This window comes from Pituophis catenifer, unplaced genomic scaffold (assembly GCF_029215685.1).
Source record: "Pituophis catenifer annectens isolate HBS135680 unplaced genomic scaffold, rPitCat1.0.hap2 SCAF_3, whole genome shotgun sequence".
NCBI classification, from domain to species: Eukaryota; Metazoa; Chordata; class Lepidosauria; order Squamata; family Colubridae; genus Pituophis; species Pituophis catenifer.
The window spans coordinates 100307277-100331635 of record NW_027256883.1 but is presented as its reverse complement, the minus strand read 5'-3'; the positions used below and the strand labels follow the sequence as shown (position 1 = coordinate 100331635).

Below are 24359 nucleotides of genomic sequence, written 5' to 3'. Positions count from 1 at the left end.
AAATGGGATATAGGAAGAAGCAACTGTTGATTTTAAGAAAAGGTGATGTTACTAAAATTGTTTATACTTGAAGATAGGAAATCACTTCTTTATATATTACTTTTCCTTTTATCATATTCTTATTTTTCTTTCTTTTCTAATTGTATTTTTCCTTATTTCTTTCTTTTCTGTACATTCTATCTTTTAAAATTTGTATTAGTTTTTATTGTTTTTTTATTTGAATTCTATAGCCACTCATCTCAACAAGTGACTCTAGGTGGCATACATCATAAAAACAAAAAAATGAAAACAATACAAAATAAATATATGAACATATTTATATTATAAATTATAATATTTAGTAAAATTATTTTTAAAAAAGGAAGTCATGAATGATCATCATCCTGGAGATGTTGCAGTTCTCCCACATTTAGCTTATCAAAGAAACTATGTATTTAAACTTCTTTAAATCTTTTACGACAGCATAATAAACTACATCTCTGAAAGTAGAAAATAGTATACCATCATTGTTTCCATCTTTTAAAGTTGAATATTTACTAGTTATACTGCCTACATCTTCAGCGTAACCAGGAGCATTAACTCACCAAGGGTTTTCATCAATAATAGAAACTGTGCATTAAATTTTGAATGGTGACATTCGTAGATTGAAATGCAGCCAATCAAAATATGGTAAGGACATTATCTACCATTGTATAAATGAGATGAAACAATATTTGTGAATTCTACTGTCATTCCTTTCTCAACTTCTTTGTGCTTGAGATGAGAAAAGCCCCAAGAAGAAAGAACAAACTGAATGTAGAAATAAGCGTGGTCAGTGCTTGAACAGGGGGTTGGACTAGAAGACCTCCAAAATCCCTTCCAATTCTGATATTCTGTATTCTTATAATGGACAGTCTTCAGTATGCATTGTAAGATTCAAGTCCCAAACTACCCAACCCCAGAATTTTTTCTAGATAATATTGTAGATAATATTGGATTATAATGCACTGTATTTTAAGTTGTATGTTTAATTTTAGGTGCAGAATTATATAACTTTAGGTTTATATTCACTTCACTGATCATGTTTTTGTGAAAGATACTCACAATTGCTGTTTTTGAAGAATTAGAGTAAACCCCCATCTGTAATAGTGAGAAATACAGTATGATTATAGTATTATTATAGTTTAAACAAACTAATGAGCTGAAACTAAACACATCTGGGGCTATTCTATAGGCACTTAAATAAACAACCACATCCCCAAACCTGTAATCCCTAAATTCTTGATAGAAAATTTTGTTGATAGTAATGCTTTTCTTTCTTTTTTGCGTGTGGAAAGATTGGAGCGATAAAAGGTACCCTGAGCCATGCAGGCAATTAAGACATTTCACTCCTTAAAACTTCTCTCTGTCCCCAAATCAGGTTGATTTTTCCTGTTTTGGACATACTTTAAGGTGCTTGACCATCTTCTGTACCACATACAAGCACAAAGGCAAAGGATGATTCTAGGGAACAGAAAAAGTTGCCCCATCAAACACAAAGAAGCTAAGAATGTATCTTCACAGAGAAATGCAAAAGCTTTCCAGATGTCTTGTCCCTTTGCTTTTTTTTTTTTTTTTTTTTGCTGTTGTTTCATTTCATGTATTAAATTATGGGAAATGCATATTAAGGCTTCTTGGCAGAACTGGAACTTACTATGTTCTATGCATAAAACTACAGATAGTCCTGTAGTTTGTTTAGTGACTGTTGAAAGTAACAATGGCACTGAAAAAAGTGACTGATGGCCATTTTTCACATTTCAAACCATTGCAGCAGCATCACGGTCACATAATCAAAATTCAGACACTTGGCAATTGTCTTTATGACAATTGCAGTGTCTCAGGGTCATGTGATCTCCTTTTGCGACTTTCTGACAAGCCAAGTCAATGGAGAAGCCAGATTCACTTAACAATGTTATTAACTTAACAACTGCAACAATTCACTTAACAATTGTGGAAAGAAAGGTCATAAAATGGGACAAAATTTACTTAACAACTGTCTCACTTAACAACAGAAATTTTGGGCTCAATTGTGGTTATAAGTTGAGGATCTCCAGTATAAAGAATAGTAATCAGTGCTTGGACAGTTTTGACATTTGGATATCTACCAAGCTGTAAATATTGCATCTGATAGTCACTTGCCGTGAAGGTGGTTTCAGTTTTTTTCGGATCCCCAGGTAAACCTTGGCCGTATCCAGTAGCCACTCTCGCTGTGGCTTGACACTCTAGAGGTGTACAATAGAAAGACAACCTCAATTCATAGATATAAAGAAAGGGTTATAGTGTGAATCAGGTAAATCATTGTCCATCTTTATTTCACTTCATCCAGGACATTTGACTAGACAATTACTATTCAAGCTTAATAAAGTGGAAATATTTTTTCTCTATATAAGCATACTTGAAATAGCTTTAGTCACTTGCATATGTAATCTATTATACCAATTCAACAAAAACTCAAGACTATTTCTGGGTTCTTGAGAAAGACAACATTCAATTTAGGGACTTAACTTTTCTATTTCCTTACTTTTATTTAAAATGCTCTTGTTCAATAACTTAAGATTACTTTTTGTCACAGGATTCATTTCCATAGGATGCCTCAACCAAGACCTGTGAATTAAATTTGTAGTGCCATATAAAAGAAGAGACCCCAGACTATCTTGCACTATCTTGCAGCATTGTAGCTAGGAGTTGCAACAGCTTGCCAATTAAGCCACACACAGGTGTGGGTCTGAGTGAAACTGGGCTCCCCATTCATGAGAAATCCCATGAATACCTATACAAATGTCTTTTTGACCAATAGGGAGCAACTGCAATGACTTCAGATACATGTTCAGAAGATAGTCATCCGGATACAGTGGAAAGACATAGAGAAGCTCTTGGGACATTTCATTGTTAGGGCAGTCTCACCTGAGACTTTCTCTGTGGGGACCTAGGAGATATATTGATCCAGGTTATGGTTGGCAATAATGTAAAGCTGCCTATTGGAGAGTGACAAATCTTGCTGTGATTTTATAAATTCACAGCAAACAGGTAGGGACAAAGCTGGATTGCAAATTCCATCAAGAAGGAGCCCATTGATTGGAGAAATTGCTGGATCTTCCTGTCTTTCTCTTTGGGCTCCTAGTAAACATTAAACGATGACAGTGTAACAAGCAAGAGAAAATAACTTCTGAGACTGAGATCTCACAGAACAAGGAATTCCCCCCACAAATGCAAGCAACTAGCAGGAAATGGGCTCATGGGGCGGGGGGGGGGGAGACACCCCTGATTTCTGCAAACCAATTTCTTGCAGCTCTCATTGTTTCCAGCAGTTCTTTGCTCAGTCATGCGTAAGCTTTTCTGATGCTATTCATGTATAACCAGATCTGTACTATGTGACCTTGGCTTGTTTCTGGCTTTTTCATTTATATTTCTTCATCTTGATCTTATTTAGCCTCTTTTCATGTATTGAAAAGTTTGACTGATATTTTATCTGGCTCTTTAAGAGATTCATTGCTACTGGGATCAAAGAAGAGAACTTGTCAAGGATGCCAGAATATTCACAAACTGGGATAGAGATGGCAAAAGGTCAGTCATGGGGGATTGGCTGGAATAGGACATGGTAACAAGGTCAGCCAATGTAACTAAGTTGCATAGAAACTAAGTCAGCCAATGAGGGCTGTTTGGGAGCTGAAACAGCTTGGAGCCTGGGCTTGGCTTAGGCTTAGTTTAACTGCCCTGTATAGAGGAAGTTCTCTTTGTCTGTATTAAGCTCTGAGTCTGCTGCTGGAACTGAAAGCAATCTCTCCTCTCTACCACATTGGAAGAATCTGCTATTGGTATTGTACAATTATCTTCATGTGTTATATGTATATAAAGAAGTTAATGAATCCAGCTGAATCAGTTATCTGTTTGTGCTTTCTAAATTTGATTATTTCTGCAACAAACTCTGATGAAGGATTACTAATTTGATTCAGTAAAGACTCTAGATTGAGGATGTCCTATGTGATCATCAATGAAACAGAAAATCATACAATCACAGAATCATAGCATTAGAGCAGATGATGTAGGCTATTGAGTCCAATCCCCTGCATGGTACAGGATTCCAGAATAAAGCCCTGAAAGATGGCTATGTAGCATCTAATTGAATCCATCCAGTAAAAGGTGTCATGACTACCTGTTTCGTTAATTGGTTCCATTACTAAATTTTGTATTGGCTGGAAGCTTTTTATGACATTCAACCAGAATTTACTTTTCTGTAACTTAAATCCATTATTCCATGTCCTATATTATGACTGAAAAGAAAATAGATCTTGATATTTTATATGTTATTCTTTCAAGTATTCAAAAAGTGTTATCCTATTTCCCCCTTCAGTCATCTTTTCTGGAAGTTAACCATTACCAGCTTCTTTCATTAACTCTCAAAGGATTTGGTTTCCAGTCTCTTGAAAATCCTCAGTATACTTCTCTGAACCTGTTTCAATTGCTCTACACATAGCTCTGGTGAAGACTAAGCAGAGCTGGAAGGTGGGGAAAATTTGTGACATGACTGGAGGGCAACTATGAAAACCCTGACCTGGGGGAGGAACAAGAGGTTCTACCAACCTGGAGAAGGAACCAGAGAACCACAGCTGAGCCTGTCACCTGCCCTAAGACAGCCACACGAAGGCCAGAACTCTGCTCTGATCCCCCAAGAGACAGAGGTAGTGTCCAATGCCAAGGGATTGGCCCCAATAGTCTCTTGGCATCAGAAAATCAAGGAAGCACTGACAGGAGTGATCCAGAGGATCCAGAGCCAAGCCATGCCACCCAGAGGGGGGCTCCTGACATGACCATTGACCAGAGAGTCAAACTCATTAAAGAAATGCTTGGGGAGCTCTTGGCTCAGTCTCCCATGGAGCAGCCCATTTCTGTACCTGGACTGTAGCAGCAGCCCAACCCACCAACCCAGCATCCCTGATCCCTGTGGGGCCAGTGAGGCAAAACAATTGCCAAATCCCAGAGTTGAAAGTAACATTCAGAGGAAAGGCAGAACAGCTGAGGTACTTCCTCATCCAGGTTTGGAACTTCATGGCACACCATGGACCGAGCTTCCTGGATGATGAAGCCAAGGTAAATTGCATCACTGTGGTTCTGAAGGGGGAGGTGGTTAACTGGGTGGTTTCACTCCATGATGCTGGCACCAAAGAGCTCTATGACTTTGACTACTTCATGTTCACCCTGAGGTGATGATCCGAGGACCCTCTGGCAGATCAGAAAGTAAAGAGAAGGATCAAGACCATCTGGCAGGGCAGATGATCAATCACGGCCTACATCCAAGAATTCCAGGGGTTTGTCTAGCTGGCTCCCAGACTGGCCACAAGACATGGAATGGAATACTTTCAACAAGGCCTCAACCTGGAGGACCTAATCACCTGCCTCTCCCAGGGGTCACCCAGAACCTTGTATAGTGGTACATCCTGGCTGGTGGGGGGGGGAATGACTTTGTCATTATCCACGAGACCATAGAGTGAGGTCTGTGGGGGCAGAGTGCTGGAGAAGAGGGTTTCCCTAAAGATAAGTAAGGGGGAGTCCAATCCCAAGCAGCACCTGGGTCTGCTTCCATTGCAGCAGAGAGGGTAATCAGGCAGCTGATTGCTCAAGCCCTCATCCGGGGCCTATGACTAAGCACTCCTCACTAAAATGAGGGAAAGCTATGGCCAAACCCAAAACTACTGCCAGAGAAGGGGACAAAGTCAAAGAGTTTTTACTCTTCAGTGAGGAGGAAGATAACCTGGTGAAGAGCCAGAAAGGATGGCAGCAGTGACGATAATCCACTGGTGACTGGTGACTGGTGACTCAAAATTAATGGTAGTGAGAGTGCAACTAAAAGTAGCCTCTTCGGGGTGGAAAGTGTAACTTTAATAGTATCTGGATGTACCCGATATTTTATAAGCCCAGCTGTAGCAGAGGGCTTGGAATGCAATTCTGCAAAATAAAAGTACTGGTGGCATTCCAACAGTTGGACAGCTCCTTAGCGGCTCCTCTAGATTTGTAATAGAACTCTGATGAAGGACATGTTGGCCCACCTAACCAAAGGCAAAATCTTTACTAAGCTGGACTTGAGAGAGGCGTATTACCGGGTTGTGGATTAAAGCTGGAGCTGCCCATTGAGTTGTTTCCAGTTCTGGGTTCTTCATTTCAGCCTGTAGGGGCACCCACCATGTACATACAACTAATTAATGAAGTCCTGTATGAACACTTATTCAAGGGTGTCTTGGTCTATTTGGTGACATCTTAATTTATACCAAAACCTGGAGGAGCATATGAAGCTGGTAGAGACTGTCCTGCAAAAGCTATTGGTGGCACAGTTGTATGTGAAACATTCCAAATTTCACCAACCCAAATTGGACTATCTAGGCTACTGGGACTCCCATGAAGGAGTGGAGATAGAGCCAGAAAAGGTGCAAGCACACCTGAAAGCAGTTTCCTGGCCTTCGTGAACTTTTATAGACAATTCATTCCCACTTTACTCAGATTGCTCTGCCATTAACCAACTTGTTAAAAATTAAAGCGGAAGGAAGGCCTAAACCGGAAACCCCTCTCAAATGGTCCATGGAATGCCAGAAGGCTTTTGAAAAACTCAAGTGATTATTCTCAGCTGACCCAATTCTGAAACACCCAACCCCAATAAGCCTTTTGTCATATAGGCAGATGCAAGTGATGTAGGAATTGGAGTCCAGCAATCTGGCAATTCTCCAGAAGGACCCCAAGGGGCCTTGCAACCATGTGCTTACATCTCCCAAAAACTATCTGAGGCAAAATGTAGATTGATAGTTTGGGAAAAAGAGGCTTATGCGGTGAGATGGATGTTACTCACATGGGACACTTCCTGGAAGGGAACAAGGAACCTTTCAAGGTCTGGACTAAAGGCCTAGAAGTGCTGAACCTCCACCCCCGAAAGTTGTCCCCTAAAGTGAGGTGGGAGCAATATTTCAATTGATTTAACTTTAAGTTAAAGTATTTGCCTGGGGAAGAAACTTTCTAGCAGATGCCTTGTCCAGAATGCCTCAGTGTAATAGTACCAAGAAGAAGGTGGTGGACGTCATCATCCCTGCCAATCAAATAGCATCACTGGTCACCACCAGAGCTCAGCACAAAGCACTGCCAGATTTGTCTAAGGACATGATCTGGGAATAAAAATAGCCCTGCTCCAAGATGAATGGTTCTTAAAAAAACAAGGAAAACATGTGCCTGCATGATGGACTTGCATGGGTGGGCAGCAAACTGTATGTGCCAGCCAGCCAAAGGCTCTTAGTTTTGCAGAGGAGCCATGACTGTAAAATCACAGGACATTTTGTTTTCATTAAAACCCTATACCTGATCCAGCATCAATTTTGGTGGTGGGTCATGAAAAAGGATGTAGAAGCTACATGGCTAGTTGGCCTATATGTGCAGTAGCAAAAGGGATGGTGGGCAAGCCATGGGGGCTATTACAACAGGTGGCTAACCCATCAGCATCCTGGAAAGAAATCTCCATGGATTTCATTGTTGAGCTACCTGAAAGCTCTGGGAACACAGTGACAAGTATATTTCATGGTGTGCCCAAAGATCCTCTCTGCACAAACCCTGGTGTAGGGTCTCCTGTTTGACAGGGGTGGGAGTGGGGGGTGGACTAGAAAACCTCCACGATCCCTTCCAACTTTATTATTTTGTACTGTTGTGTTAATTTGTCAGATTACTATACCTGTTTCTCTTTGAGTAGAAGCAACTTTTGATCTTTGATGACAAAGTAGCGTTCCTGAAATTTGTTCCCCAGAAGCTTGGCCAATTCCTCACGGCATTTCAAAAGACCATATTTTGGGCTCTCACATTTAGTATCTACAGCAAAATAGAGACATTGGGAATAAGTTTTACAAAGAGAACTTATATTTCAAATACATATACCAGGCAAATTAGTTATAGAATCATTATTTAGTAGTTATGTGACAGATGTGTGATATCTTTTTAATTTCACAATTCTTTGCTGAATCTGAATATCTTTTTCTAAAGAAAGATGGCAATGGGAATAAACACATCCTGTGGCGCTCCTGAAGATGGAGCTGGATTCTGCTGTTAAGTGATTATGCCCTGGTGAAACACTGAAGGGTCACCCAGCACCCGAGTGATGACATAGGAGCTCTGCCACACCGAGTGATTTTAAACACAATATACAAAGAAATATAAAACAAATCCTAAGAAAGAAATCCTGCAGCCTCCAATCTTGGTGCCTTTCCTCCATTTCAGGAGCAATGTAAAGCAAAATGTTTTGAAATGGAAGCTTATCAAAGAGAGATCCAATCTAGAATTAAGGAGATTTCCTGTCAAATTAATCAATTAATCAATGGAACAGCTTGCCTCTTTGAGTTGTGGGTGCTCCATTGCTGGAGATTTTCAAAAAAAGATGGGACAATCATTTGCCTGGAATGGAATAGCTTCTCCTGCTTGAGCAGGGGGTTGGACTGGAAGACTTCAAAGGTCCCTTCCACTCTGTTATTCTGTTATTGTGTTAATTCTTGAGTAAATACAATCATCAACATCAAAAGGATTTCACATTGCTGTTTTAGTAGGAGATGATAGATACTGGAAAACATGCATTGTACTATTTATTCCTCCTCCATAAAATACTTTTGGACATACTCTTTTATATTATCAGGCCAGCTAGGCCAATACTAGGCAAGACAGGAATGCTATAGAAAATGTTCTGATGGTTTTAAAAACAGTAACAAGTATATTTGTCTCTTAAATAATAGGCTCACACACCTGTGAAAAGACAGCTTCCTTCCTCGATGGACAACTTTTTCACAAGTAAATATGCAGAGCTGGGTTTTGGTAACTTGCACCATTGCAGGGCCTGCTCTAGAACTTTCTCCTTGGGATGCAAAGGACGCTCTGAAAAATGATGTTCAGAAAAAGAGTCCAAAGTTTAGTATATGCGGGTATCAGGAGGCATCCAGGAAAATAAACATCAGAAGTATGTTAAGGATGTGGTATACTATATCTTTATGCCAGGGAGAACAGAATATCTAATGGAAAAATTGACCCAGACCCTTGAAGTTGAAAGGGACTGGATGAAGAAGAACAAACTCAGATTTAATCCCAAAACAGAATTAGTGTGTCTGCAGAAGAACTCTCAGATGTCAAGAAAATACTGTATTCTCTTTTGCTCTCGATGGGATGGCACACACCCTGCAGAAGATGCAATATCTGGACTTCAGGTTGACGTCGAGGCAGGATCGGACACACGGCAGGATCGGACATGTGAAGTGGTCTCCATGCTCCCGTGCTGAGTTCGTCCTGTTTATGGGCTCCAGAGGGAGCCAAAGCTGCCCTGTATGGGCAGTGAACTAAAGACTGGCACCCTGCGAGGTCAAGGAGAGTCTCAGCTCTCTTGTCTGGCCCGGGGTTCTTTTTCCCTCTCAGCCATGGCAAGAAGAAGAGGCAGCTAAAGATGAATGCTACAAAGCTGGGACAACCGAAGAACAACTAAGCCTGGTGCTGGAGAGAAGTAGATGAATGGTGTTGGAACTGGGGGAGAGGATTTTTCTTTTGCTCTAAATTTAACCCCAATAAACAATCTAGAGCTACTTGCTCAGAACTATGTGTTAAAGCAGCATCTAAGCATTTTGGGGCATTCAGAGGAAATACCTCTGAAGGTGGTACCAGAAATGAAGGTGCAGGAGAGTAAAATAATAGATTTTGAAATAAATAGAAAATTGGATTCCTAAATTTGGAAGATGTGGTACTGGGAAGGTATTTTAAATGCTGGAATTATTTAATTACAAAACTTATTCTACTTTTACAGCTGTTTTATAACCAAAATGACAATGGACGATGGACTAGTAAATTGAAATTTAAGTGGAGAGTGCCACCTGCTGACAAAAGGAAAAATTACAAATCTGGGAATACCTATATCAGTGGTTCTCAACCTTCCTAATGCCGCGACCCTTTAATACAGTTCCTCATGTTGTGGTGACCCCCAACCAGGGGTGGGTTCTAATTTTTTTTTACTACTGGTTCTGTGGGCATGGCTTATTTTGTGGGCGTGGCTTGGAGGTCATGTGACTGGGTGGGCGTGGCTAGCTGGTAATGTGACCGGGTGGCCATGGCTATGTGTATAGGGACTACTCAGAGGGCTGAAAAAAGTCACTTCTGACAGGTCCTCGCACTTTTGACTGGTCCTCACACTTATGGCCCTCCTCACATTTATGCCTGTGCAGCATTCTTAACAACAATGTCACTCATTTCACAACTGCTTCTCTTCAACATGGTATAAGATAGGGCAAAAAACGTAAAATGTGAGGACAGTCGTAAATTCGAGGACTGGTCAAAAGTGCAAGGACCAGTCAAAAATAACTTTTTCAGCCCTCTGAGTGGTCCCTGTGCACAAAAGGAATACCCAGAGGGCTGAAAAATGTGATTTCTGACAGGTCCTCACACTTTTGACCGGTCTTCACAGTTATGACTGGTCATCATTTATGCCCATTGTACCATTCTTAACAACCGTGTCACTCATTTCACAACTGCTTCTCTTCACCATGGTGACAAGATAGGGCAAAAACATAAATTGTGAGGACAGTCGTAAGTTCGAGGACTGGTCAAAAGTGCGAGGACCAGTCAAAAATAACTTTTTCAGCCCTCTGAGTAGTCCATATGCATAAAAGGATACAGCAATAGAGAGGGATGAAGGAAGGGAAGGGAAATTAGAGGAGGAGTGAAGGTAAGAGAGGGAGGAAGAGAGGAGGAGAAGGAGAAAGAGGAAGTAGGAGAAGAAGAAGAGGGGGGGAAGAGAAAGTAAGTAAGAAAGAAAAGACAGAGGTGGTAGGTTTGAGGAGAAAGATTGCTGTACAATAAAAAAGATGAAAGGGAAGAAAGCCAACCCCAAACAAATATTAAGATATTAAGATAAATAATGAATTGTTAAACTTTAAAGAATAAAAGAGAACAAATAGGAATAAATAGCAATAATTAGAAACACACATACAAACATACAACGTATTTTCTTTGAACAGAGTATTTGGCTGGTTCACAAATTTAAACAGTTGTAGGAGGTTAGCACCCACCCCTTTCCTAGAAGAATGAACTATTTTGGGAAATATTAAAACGGCAGAATACTATATTTCCCTGGATGAGAAATGGAAAAGCATATTTTACAGTCAAAGCAGCTCCCACCTTCCTGCTGTAGGAAGTTAGCACCCACCCCTTTCCTGGAAGAGTGAAATATTTTAGGAAATATGAAAAAGGCAGAATATTATATTTCCCTGTTGTGATCAAGAAGAGGTGAAATATAGATTTGGCATAATGGGTCTTAAATTGAGAAATATATATGAAATATTGATTGTTTAAAATGATAGAGATTTAGAATGGTGTTTATAGTTTAGAATGTTGGGCAAAATAATTGAATGATAAATGTTTAGAATAAGATTTTTTTTCTTTCTTTTTTTTTTTTTTAAAAAAGATGTAATTGGATAAAAATGGGTACAAAATTGATTGTGGGAATCTTAATAATTGTACTTATTATATGACGGAACAAGCACCTGCTCTAAAAAGATGTATTTTATGTTTTGTGTTTTGAAAAATAAAAAAAAAATTGGGGAAAAAAACAATTTTTAAAAAAAGAGTTAAAATCCCCAGAAGCCACTTCCGGAGGTGGAAAAAAAAATTAAATGAAGTACTGCATGAGTACCTCTATAAGAGGGTCTTCTTCTACCTGAACAACATCCTCATCTTTACTGAGACCATAGAGGACCACATACCCCTAGTCCGCCAGGTGCTTGAAAAGCAGTAAACCTATATATCAAGCTGTCAAAATGTGAATTTCATCACTCACGGCTAGACTATGTACATTACCGAGTGTTGAATGAGGGGATAGAGATGGACCCAGCCAAAGTACAAGCTTTCCTAGAATGGCAGCCCCCTCGCACCTGCAGACATACATATTTTCCTGGGATTCGCAAACTTTTCAGACAATTCATTTCTTCCTTTGTCAAATTGCCAAACCCATGATAGACCTCCTAAAGACAGGGAGCCCAGGGACAAAGCCCCATCTGGGGCAACCCCTACAGTGGGACCTAACTTGCCAAAAGGCATTTGAAACACTAAAAGAGCTTTTTGCAAAAGAACCTGTATTGAAACATCCTGACCCCGAACAACCCTTCGTCATCCAAGAAGATGCCAGCAACGTGGCAGTGGGAGCTGTTTTACTCCAAAGAAATTGCCAGGGAAAACTACAACCTTGTGCCTACACCTCCCGCAAACTCACTGACATGGAAAGACGATGGGAAGCATGGGAAAAGAGGCTTTTGCAGTAAGATGGGCACTACTAACCTGGTGCCAGCTTTTGGAAAGGGGGGAGAAACCCTTTGAAGTCTGGACTGACCATAAGAATCTGGAGGCCCTTAGGACCCTGTGGAAACTGTCATCCAAACAAATCCGCTGGGCTCAATACTTCAACCACTTCAACTTTGTGCTAAAATACATCCAAGGGGGGAGGAATTTCCTAGCTATCGCCCTCTCCTGAATGCCTCAATACAAATGCGGGAAGGAGGAGGTAGTAGATGCTATCATTCTCGTTATCCAAGCCACGGCCCAAGTAACCACTTGCCAACAATGCTGCAACCGGTAAGGCCAACTGCAAGCAATCTAACCATGAAACTCAAAACCGAACTGGAAGCAGACTCTTGATTCCATGACAATCAACACATCTTGACAAAAAGGGAGGACCTAACATGGAAGGGGGTGAAACTCTACATCCCCGAGTTCCTACCTACCTCAATTCTCTGGAGAAGCCATGATGTCAAATCAGCGGGCTACTTTGGATTCTTAAAAACTTTACACTTAGTGAGGAGACAATTCTGGTGACCCAGCATGAAGAAAGATGTGGACAGTTAATAAAAAGCTGCACCATCTGTGCCACCATGAAAAAGAGACCAGGAACCCCCCCCCCAAGAATGCTGTAACAGGTGGCAGAGCCAATGAGGGCATGGGTGGAAATTGCAATGGACTTTATAGTTGAGTTGCCAAAGTGCAGGAGGAACACAGTGATTTAGACTGTGATTGACTTATTCTCCAAGCAGGCACACTTCATATCCTGCAGTGGACTACCCTCAGCCCACTAGCTAGCCAAACTCTTCCTGAAGAACATCTACTGCCTGCATGGAATACTGCGCAGAATCACCTCAGACAGAGGGGTCCAGTTCACAGACCTTCCAAGTTTTGGAGGGAGTTTTTGCGATCCATTGGGTCATCCCAGGGCTTTAGCTTGGCCTTTCATCTGAGCACCAATGGCGGGGTGGAGAGACCTAACGCCATGGTAGAACAGTACCTAAGATGCTACGTGAACTACCAACAGTCCAATTAGGCGGGACCTTCTGCCATTCACAGAGGTTGCTTACAATAATGCTGTTGACAGTAGCACGGGATTAACCCTTTCAAGATAGTAAGCAGTATGGACTTCGTCCCAATGCCGGAATACCTAAGGGAACCTCCCTCCTCAGTCAGGTTAACAGATTGGCTGTTAATGCTAAAAGTGGCATGGGAAAACATCAAGAAAGCGCTAGCTAAAGCGGCGCAGACTTATAAGCAACAGACAGACAAACACTGAGCCCCACAATGGCCATTCCAGTTGGGGGAGAAGGTCTACCTCTCCACAAAATACTTGTCGTGGCCCACCAGCAGCCAGCAGAGCTGGCAGCAGATTCGGACAGTGAGGAGGTTGGGGAGGAACGTGGGCTAGTCCTGGAGTCTGGGGAAGGTTTGGACGATGGCTCTGAGCCAGAGGCAGAGAGGGGGCCAAGGCCATCTGATAGTTCTTTGCTGCCTCTGGAGTCTCTGGAGTCTGACATCAGCAAGGCAGAAGAACAACGTGAGCTTGTTCCCAGTGTGCGCATGCACAGAGCTGCCAGGAGACAGGAACAATTAAGGAAACAGGATCGACTTGGGAGTAAGGCTTGGTGATGATTGGCCCCTCCCATAAGACATAAAAGAGAAGCGAACGGGACATGAGCTTTTGCAGGAAGCAATTAGTTCATCTGGCCAATTCAATATTTGAAAATTCTGTTTGTGACTCTGTGCCAAGTTTGGCCTTGCCCTGCATCTGGAAATTAGCTCTTTGGCAGCGTTCCACATGAGATAGGTGGGTTTTGATAACCTTCCTCTGAAAGACTGTTTATCAAACCTTGCAGATTGTAAATGAAAGTAATTTACAGCCATATGAATTAAAGAGGTTTACCGGGACTAAGTTTGTGCTGTTTAATTTCTAAGGAAGCCTAGGTCAGAACAATACTTAAGGTTTAAACTCCCCAACAAGACACTGGGTCCTAAATTCACAGGGCCATTCCCCATAGTAAAGATTATCAACCTGATCATGGTGCAATTGAAACTACCCTGACTGCTGGGGAAAATACACCTGGTACTCTACAGCAGCCTCTTAAAACCTTTGGTCAGGTTGACCCTGAGACCACCACCCTGTGAGCCCCCAGATACAGTGGTCATAGGGGGCCAAACCCATTACGAGGTGCAATGTATCCTCGACTCTAGGTGTCACAGGGGGCAACTCCAATACTTAATCAATTGGGGGGGGGGCTATCGTCTATCAGAGGCAACCTGGGTAAAGAGCAAAAACATCCAAGCTGATTGCCTCATAGCCAAGTTCCATGAAAGGAATCTAACCAAGCCGGGGTGGGGGGAATCACACCCCTAAAAGATACATCTGTACTCAAATTGTTTTTCCTTTGGACAAGTTGCCTTCAGGAAGTGAGCGAAGCTGAATGTCAACTCACGAAGCTTTCCTGACCCGCTACTGAATTGCCATAGGCAGGGGGATGGGAAATTGCATCTCACAGCTGCACCAAGGAATTTGCACCTCAGTCAAAACAAAACACATCCTAGCTGGCCGAAGTCAAGACCATTTCTATGGAGACCTGCAATGGCCAAAGGGAATGACTTCTACAACCCATGAAATTGCTTCATTGGGGAATGTGACTGGTGACACCTTGGGGGCAGGGGAAAACAGGGTCAGAGGCAAGGCGTGAACTGGGTGAAATCAGAGCTGGCTTCACTTTGTTTGTGCTGACATGACATTCCTAATAAACAACTGGATTTTTCTTGAAAAATGGCTTGAGGCTCCTGCTTTTATTAGGGCATTGGTCAGAACCCTGACAGGTGCATGATTACAAAGCCTTGAATTCTATCATAGTAAGAGACCGCTATCCATTGCCAATAATTCCAGACCTATTAGAGACTACAAAAAATAAGAATTTTTACAAAACTAGATCTCTGCAATGCTTACAATCTTATTTGAATAAAAGAAGGCCATGAATGCTTAACCACCTTTGACACCAGATATGGCAAATATGAATAACAGTGCTGCCTTTTGGTTTGTACAAAGCTGTATTTTCCAGATTCATGAGCCAAATTTTTGATAGATAAATTTGTGATTTTATATTTAGATGATATTTTAATCTACTCTGAGAATGAGGCTCAGCACACAGACCACATACCTTTTTGCCAGGCCAGAAAAATGTTTCTTTGATTTGCAACAGTTAGACTTCTTGGTCTACTGTATTTCCACAAGAGGCTTCCAGATTGACCCACAGAAGGTCCAAGCTGTACTTGACTGGCAAGTCCCTCGCACAGCTAAAGTTGTCAAATGCTTCCTGGGCTTTGCTAGCTTCTACAGGAAATTTATACCATGCTTTGCTCATAAAGTGAAACTATTGACTCAACTGACTAAGAAAAGAGTTACATTTGCTTGGACACACCAATCAGCCTTCAAAGAGTTAAAACTTTTTGCTTGCCAGCCCCTGCTTCAGTACCGGAATACATCCAAGAGATTTATAGTCCAGACTCCATACAGATGCATCAGTTGTAGCCATTGGAGATGTTCTCTTACAAGAGAGAGGGAGAGACAACAGTCTTCTTCCGTGAACCTTCTTTTCTAGAGCCCTGATGCCGATTTCCTTCTTTTTTTTGGGGGGGGGAAGTTTTATTTTAAAAACACTTCAAAGTCCTTTAGTAACAGTATCTCACCCAGATTGTTCACACCTTTCATCTTCTCACTCTTCTGGTGACTGCTCCAGCTTCATAGTGGCTCGCACCAGCCACCTTCCCAGCTATCAGTTTAGGAAGCTATCTCTGGATCGATCAGGGAGTTGCGGACTCCCTGAGACCAACAGAGTGTGCTACCCTTGTTTATCACCCCTTCAAGGTGATTTAGGACCAGATAGGTCCACCCAGCAGCTGGGATTTCAATGACCCCATGGAGCTTTTGTGAAATACGTCATAACACTGTGAAGTCAGCCCCACCCCCCTGCACTTGTGTCAGATAGACGGGTGCAATTCCAATCTAGATTGTGGAGCACACTTTTTCAGTTACCATATCAACATCAACCTCCACTTAGACCATCACCCATCCATGAATGGAGAATCTGAGAAGACTAACCAACTCCTCCAACAGGTACTACAACCAAGACAACTGGCCATTGTCGCTCCCACTTGCAGACTTTTCTTACAATAAGATTAAAATTAAGATAACCTTTCTGTTACAGTGAGCACACTGGCACATTAAAAATGAAATTCTGTTGTCTGCTCTCAAAAGAAAGTATATGTCAGGTCCCATAATTTCTATAGGAATGCTGACATTCTGGTGGGAGGGGGAGGCTTAGGGGGATCTCTGTATGGGGTTTCTGTTTCTATTTCTTGCTTTGCTTTGTTGTAACTTTTGGGACCTTGGGAGGGGGAATGAATTGTGCCTCATCTCTGAAGAGGTACAGCAGCGTTGCCTGGGAGATTGGCATTTATTACCTACTTGGCCAGAGTTTCTCATAACATTTTCATACACTGGGATTAGCTCAATGATGTATTGGACTTTGGGAGGGGCTCTGTCTGCAATGGTTTAATCTAACATTTCAGGTGGGAAAAGTCACATCCTGCCTACATCTCTAGCTGTCACAATCTTCCAATAAAAGTTTCCTTTTGAAATGGATTTCATTTCAAGAGTTCTGCTTTCTTGAGAAGACTGGCAAGGCAGGACCTTACATTAGGCAGGAAGTGCAAACTGGTCAACCTGGAGAGGCAACAACCCTACTATGGGGACCGTACATATGATGTCTACCCAGGGCAGTGATCAAGAAGATGCTGAATGCTGGGGAGGAACCTCAACAAAAACCCAGCAGGAGGAGACCCTAAGTGCGTGGGCTGAGGAGAACATTGCCTCTAGTAGCTCTACAAAACTGAGGTGGTCCATCAGCATCCGAAAGAAAGGAGGCTGGGATGGCAGAACCAAGGGAGTCACCTTCACCCATGGGAGCCACCAGCAAGGCTGGAAGCGCAAGCTGGAGAACTTCTACAACAATGATGAATTGAAGGAGGCTCCAGGCTGATCCAACCAACTCCTGAGAGAAGCCATCCATGGCATGTGGATCCAAAGCACCTCGGCACTGTGGGCAAGGACAAAGTGTGAGAGGAAACTACTGGTGAATGGGGGGAGTCCCCAATCCCAGGAATGTCTGCTGATAACACAGAAGCCACTGGAAAATCTACTGTCACCCCAGAAAATTTGGCTTGGAGGGACCATGACACAGGGCATGGCCTGCGGTTCAGCAGGAGGAGGCTTCTCCCACTAGAGTGAAAGGCACCCTCATGGGTATCAAGTTCAATGGGGACCGCCAACAACTAGGTTTTTTTCTTGAGCATGTACTAACCTACATGTGGGAGTATGGGAGGGACCTCCCCACAGAAGGAGTCAAAGTCAGGGTTGTCACCTTGTCCCTAGAAAGGGCAGTTGTGTGCTGGATGGTGACCATCCACAATGCAGATGCCCCAGAACATCAAAACTTCAACCATTTTATGACAGCCCTGAGATGGAGATTTGAGGACCCCCTAGCCAGCTGAAAGGCCAGAGATCACATCAGATATGTCAGGAAAGGACGCCGACTGGTGAATTGAGGAATTCTATGACCTGGCTTGCCATGTGGATTGGTCAGAGGAAATACTGGTGAGCTGGTTCAAGAATAGGCTCAATGATGAGCTGTATAATGCCTGCATAGCCCATGGAGCCCCAGTCTGCCTGCGTGACTGGTACATTTTGGCTGAGGAAGCTGAAATTGACCAAGCCCATAACCAGTACCATGCGAGTCACATCTGGAGGAGGTCCCCACCCAAATGGAGAAGGAAGACAGCTAAACCTTGCTCTGCCCCGCCATGCTCGACCACCTGATTCAACTGCGGAAAGGATGGCCATTGTGTGGCTGATTGTTGTGCAGAGGTCCTGCCTGACAGGGAGAGAAGCAAACCTTGGGAAGGCCTGCAAAACCACCACAGTGCCCCAGGGACACCGCTTTAAAGAGACGCACGGTCATGTAGTTCCCGCCAGAGTTGCCTCTAGTGCCGAAAACTCTGACCCCTCTGGCAGAAGAACCTGACGACTCAGGGAGTGACTATGATGACCAATTGGTAAGTGGGACTGTCAAACCCATTTTAATCCCCATTAATTTAATTAATAGAACTATTAATCCCACTAATGGGAAGAAAAGTAAGAAGTAAGGCATTGTTGGACTCGGGAAGCATGAGGAACCTAATAAGCCCCGCTTTAGTTGGAAGATTGGGAATCCAACTGAGGACATTAAAAACTCCAGTTTCTTTTTGCCAACATAACAGGTCCATCGTGGGAGGCACTCTAGCCATGTGCGCTACTGAACTGCTGGAGCTCACAATGGCAAACCACTCCGAAACCATTGCTTTCATAATGATGCCAGGAATGGAGTGGCCTCTAGTTTTGGGATTAACCTGGCTAAAGACATGGAACCTGAGGGTGGATTGGACCGAGGAGACCCTCTGATTCCCTAATGGTGAACTGGCTCAGATGGAGAAGCCTTACAAGGCAGGAATGTCACACTGTGAGGAAGTAGCTGCTGCCACAACAAACAGACCCTTACTGGGCATTCCCAGGGAGTACCAAAATTTAGCGGATATGTTTAGCGAAGCGGCTTTGGATGAACTCCCCTCATAGACTCACAGACTGTGCCATTGAGATTCTACCAGGGGCTAAATTACCTAAGCCAAAAATATACACGATGACCCTTCGGGAGCTGGATGAACTGCACAAATTCATAGACAAAAACCTCAGGTGCAGCTTCATCAAACCTGCCAGACCCAAGGTGGCCACCCCAGTACTGTTCTGAGAGAAAAAAGACAGCTTGCTATGTCTATGCATGGACTATAGAAATTTGAATGCTATTTGCAAGGAAAATGTGTACCCCTACCTCTGATGAAGGACATGCTGGCCCACTTGGAAAAGGGCAGGATTTTTTTCAAATTAGATTTAAGGGAGGCTTATTACCAGATCTGAATTTGGGAGCGAGATGAATGGAAAACATCATTTAACTGCCCGTTGGGGTGTTTTCAGTTCAAAGTTTTGCTGTTTGGACTCCAAGGTGCTCCGGCCATTTTCATGCAACTGATTAATGAAGTACTGCATGAGCACTTGTACAAGGGGGTTTTGGTTTATCTTAATGACATATTGATTTATACTGAAACTAAGGCTGAACATGTGAAATTAGTGCAGGAGGTCTTGAAAAAGCTAAGATCAGCTAAGTTGTTTGCCAAACTATCCAAGTGTGAATTCCACCAAGACAAAATAGATTACTTGGGATACCGACTCTCCCACCAAGGAGTGGAAATGGATCCCACAAAAGTCAGAGCGGTGCTGGAGTGGGAGTTGCAGAACTTCCTGGGCTTTGTCAACTTCTATCGGCAATTCATCCCTTCTTTTGCCCAGATAATGCTTCCAATTACTAACTTATTGAAAACCAAAGTGATAGATAAGCTGAAACCCAGCCAGCCACTAAAATGGTCTATGGAATACCAAGCAACATTCAAAAAACTGAAAATACTTTTTTCAGCTGAACCAGTGTTAAAACACCCGGATCCAGAGAAACTGTTTGTAATTCAAGCCAATGCCAGTAACATGGCAGTTGGAGCAGTCCTACTCCAAGAAAATGAAGAAGGCAAATTGCAACCATACATGTACACCTCTAAAAAAATAACTGAAACTGAACAAAGGTGGGTGATATGGGAGAAAGAGGCTTTTGCAGTCAGGTGGGCACTCCTGACTTGGAGACATTTCCTGGAGGGGAATAAAATACCCTTCCAGGTATGGACCCACCATAAAAACTTAGAAACTCTCAAAACCCTGAGGAAAATGTTCCCAAAACAGGTCTGATGGGCACAGTATTTCCAATGGTTTGATTTTACTTTGAGGTATCTACCAGGGGGAAAAAACTTTCTGGCAGATGCCTTGTTCAGACTACCTCACTACAACAGTGCTAAAGTGGAAATAATTAAGCCCATGCTCCTGGCTTCCCAGCTGGCAGCCAAAGTTGTCACATGCACCCAGGTGAAGAAAGACCCCTCCGCCTTAGACAATGCCATCATCACAGAGTTCAAAAAAGCATTGGAAATAGATGAGTGGTTTTGCACCCATAAACATACCTGCACAATAAAGGATGGGTTAGCTTGGGTGGGAGACAAACTGTATGTTCCAGCTAAGGAAAGATTGAAAATTATGCAAGCCTGTCACAAATCCAGATTAGCTGGTCACTTTGGGTTTGTGAAGACTTTACAGTTACTAAAGCAGCAACTCTGGTGGCCTTCATTGAAGAAGAATGTAGAAAGCTATGTAGCAAGCTGTCCCATTTGCACTGCTGCTAAACACAGGCAGAGAAAGACCCCTGGTCTACTCCAGCGAGTGGCAGACCTTTCAGCACCCTGGAGAGAGATCTCTATGGATTTTATTGTAGAATTGCCTGAGAACTCTGAGAGAGCTCATTTCAAGAGTTCTGCTTTCTTGAGAAGACTGGTGAGGCAGGACCTTACAATATATATCTATCTATATACATACATATACATAACACACATATACCCTCCCTCCCTCTATCTCTCTGTCTCTCTCTGTCTCTCCCTTGTGTGTGTGTGTGTGTGTGTGTGTGTGTGTGTGTGTGTGTATGGCTTATTAGAAGAGCAACTTGCAGCCCAAGACCTGTTGAAACAGCAACTTGCACATCGGCAGGAGGGTCCACCCATAGCAGTAGGAGACAAGGTCTGGCTCTTTACTAGGTTCTTAGCCACTTCAAGACCTTCCAAGAAACTAGATGCTAAGTTTGTGGGTGCCTTCAAAGTTTTCCAACAAATCAACCTTTGGTCTTCCACCTACATTACCCCCTTCAGTGAAGGTGCATCCAGTCTTTCATTTAGCATTATTTGTCAAAAATGCCACACACCCCCAAGCACAATAAGATCCCAGTGACACCCACTACCACCAGTCATAGTAGAGGGAGAACCAGAATACAAGATGGAAGAAATCTTCGACTCTTGGAAAAGAGGCAAAGGCCTCTTTTCTTGATTCATTGGAAGGCCTACCTGATTTCTGATTGCTCCTGGGAAAATGCATGGTATGTTCATGTCCCCAATTTGGTTTGTCAGTTCCACCAGCACTTCCCTGACAAGTCAAAGCCAACCAAACTACCAGCACACCACTCAGTTTTGCCTGAGGAATCTCTCAGCATTTTCCTGAAGGAGGAGGGAGACTCATCTATGATGGGCCTTCCCCATCTGACCTTCAATTCCTGGGAAGAGGAGGGGAGGGAACCTCTAATGATGTTTGTATTAGAGCAACCACCACCAGGCTCACCAGCTGCTGCAGAGGAGTGTGAGGAGGATTCTTTTGAGATGGTCTCCCTTCTGCCCCTGACATGTTCCCATGAGAACTCAGACTTTGAAGCACAATGCTGGAATGGAAAAGCAGCATAAAAGAACTCATGGAAGAGGAGGGGGGCCAAGATGAAAGGATGGATGATCTAGGAGATGACCAGGCTGAGCCCAAGGAGGGGTCAAATATATAATAAGTTGTGAATCCCTGTGCACCCGCAAGAGATCTAAGTCCAGCCCACCTTGGATGCCTCCCTTATCTTCCGCTCATTTCTCTTAATGGCAGGCTGGTCAGATTCTTGCAGAGAAGTTAAGCTTGCAATAATTCGTTATACTCAATTGAACTGTCTGAATCTCCTGATTTTCTCAGCACTTGACATTACTATTCCTTGATCATATAAATATTGAAAAGGTTTACTATCCCTGTCTTAAGAAAATGTTTATTTAATTACTGATGTGGTAGAATCACTTGCTGAAGAAGAAGAGGCTCCTCTATGGGAGTAAAAATACATTCCAACCTGGAGTCAGTTCAGGGAGAAAACATCTGAGTTCAAACCCTTATCTGCCAATTCCCAAGGGAAGGTAGACAATTGGGTGAGTTTCTTGTATTATAAGTAATCAGCAATGAAGTGTCCTCATGGGCATATACACAAAGTGGTTTTGGTTACTAGCCCCTGATAGCTGATTTCTTGGTAAGCTAGAAAAAAGTGGGATAGATAGCATCACCATCAGATGGATTTGTAACTGGCTGACAAACAATAGTCAAGGAGAAGTTCTTACTGGTACTACATTTACATGGAGGGAAGTAAGCAGTGGGGTTAGTACTGTCTTAGGCCCAGTACTCTTCAATATCTTCATAAATGACTTAGATGAGGGAATAGAAGGGGAACTTACCAAATTTGTGGATGATACTAAGCTGGCAGGAATAGTCAACATCCTAGATGATAGGTTCAAGATCCAGATGGATCTTGACAGACTTAAACACTGGGTTCTATTTAACAAAATGAAATTCAATGTAGAGAAAAGTAAAGCCTTAGGCAAGAAAAACCAAAAGTACACATAGAGACTGGGTGAAACCAGGCTTAATAGCAGTAACTGTGAAAGAGATTTTGGAGTCTTAGTGAACAACCATTTAAATATGAGCCAGCAGTGTGCAGCGGCAGCCAAAAAAGCCAAAGGAACCCTAAATTGCATTAACAGAGGGATACAATTAAGATCAAGTGAGGTACTAATACCACTCTATAAAGTAAGACCACACCTAGAATACCGCATCCAGTTTTGGTCACCATACTATAAAAAAGATGTTGAGACTCTAGAAAGAATGCAGAGAAGAGCAACCAAGATGATTAGGGGAGTGGAGGCTGAAACATATGATGAACTGTTGCAGGAACTGGGCATGGTTAGTCTAGTGAAGAGAAGGACCAGGGGAGACATGATAGCAGTGTTCCAATATTTAAGGAGCTGCCAGAGAGGGGTCAAGTTATTTTCCAAAACACCTGAAGGCCAGACAAGGAATAATGGATGGAAACAGAACAAGGAGGGATTCAACCTGGAAATAAAGATAAATTTTCTGACAGTGAGAACAATCAACCAATGGAACAGCTTGCCTTCAGAAGTTGTGGGAGCTTCATCACTGGAAGCTTTCAAGAAGAGACTGGACTGCCATCTGTCAGAAATGGTGTAGGGACTCCTGCTTGGGTGGGGAGTTGGACTAGATGACCTACAAGGTCCCTTCCAACTCTGTTAATCTACTATTCTGATGTTGTCAATATATCTGCTAAGCAATACACAAAAGGGAAGGATAGTAGGTACTGTAGTACCTTCACATCCTGCCAGGTAGTAATCAAACTGTTCTCCAAGTCCATTTGTAACACCTGGTCTTCACCGATCTAGAGTAAAAGAAAAGCTACAGTAAAATACACATAAAACAAATATGTAATGATACAGTGGGAAGGAGACTCAGACTCACATTAAAAATATGAACATAGTTGTCAATCAAATCCTCTATCACCTTGACTTCTTGTTCCCCTTTTCCATTTGTCTGGAAGAGACTGGGAGCAAATAGTAAAGCTAAGTTCTTGGTGCTCATGTGATTGAGATTGACGCATTTCTGTACCCTGCAGTGGAGAGCAAAAAAGATCTAATTAAAAGCTGTGTCCAATAAGGGGAGGCAGTGAGCAGAGGGAAATCTGCAGGGTCTGGCATACTTGCAAACAGAAGTCTAGGTATAACTATCAACAAGAAAGGATGGAGTGTTAGTTACATGGTGCTCTTGAATAAGTAGGCTATCTATATTCATTTCAGTCTGGATTCAATCATGGGATGGAAACATGCTTTTTTTTTTTGAGACCTGAATGGGGGGATACATTCCTTATAGTCCTTTTAGACTTCTCATGAGTGTTTGATAACACAATATCATTCAGCATCAACTGCAAGAGTTTGATCTTAGAATGAAACAGAACCACTGAAGCAAAAGTATCTCTAAGTGGATGGTATCAGTAGTTAGCAATGAGGAAGGATAGGTCAGTCAGTAAGCTCATATGTAATTCTCATGAAGCTCAATGCTTCCCCCCCCCCCGCTGCTTTAACATTTACACAAAACATCTGTATGTGTTAATCAGTTTGGGTTGAGCTGATGATAG

The 24359-nt window shown here is 42.5% G+C and overlaps 1 protein-coding gene across 1 annotated transcript in view; it reads right to left on the bottom strand.

Moving 5' to 3' along the window:
* LOC139315011 (arf-GAP with Rho-GAP domain, ANK repeat and PH domain-containing protein 3-like) overlaps positions 1-23806 on the bottom strand; it is an 87609-nt gene extending 63803 nt beyond the window's left edge. Inside the window, exons 1-7 of the mRNA XM_070941035.1 lie at positions 23687-23806; positions 23538-23606; positions 17306-17450; positions 8776-8904; positions 7721-7854; positions 2158-2240; positions 1084-1119 (exon numbers count right to left, since the gene is read on the bottom strand). Of these exons, the coding sequence (XP_070797136.1) occupies positions 1084-1119; positions 2158-2240; positions 7721-7854; positions 8776-8904; positions 17306-17450; positions 23538-23606; positions 23687-23806 (716 nt within the window). The remainder of the gene's footprint in view (positions 1-1083; positions 1120-2157; positions 2241-7720; positions 7855-8775; positions 8905-17305; positions 17451-23537; positions 23607-23686) is intronic.
* Positions 23807-24359: the final 553 nt, after the last annotated feature.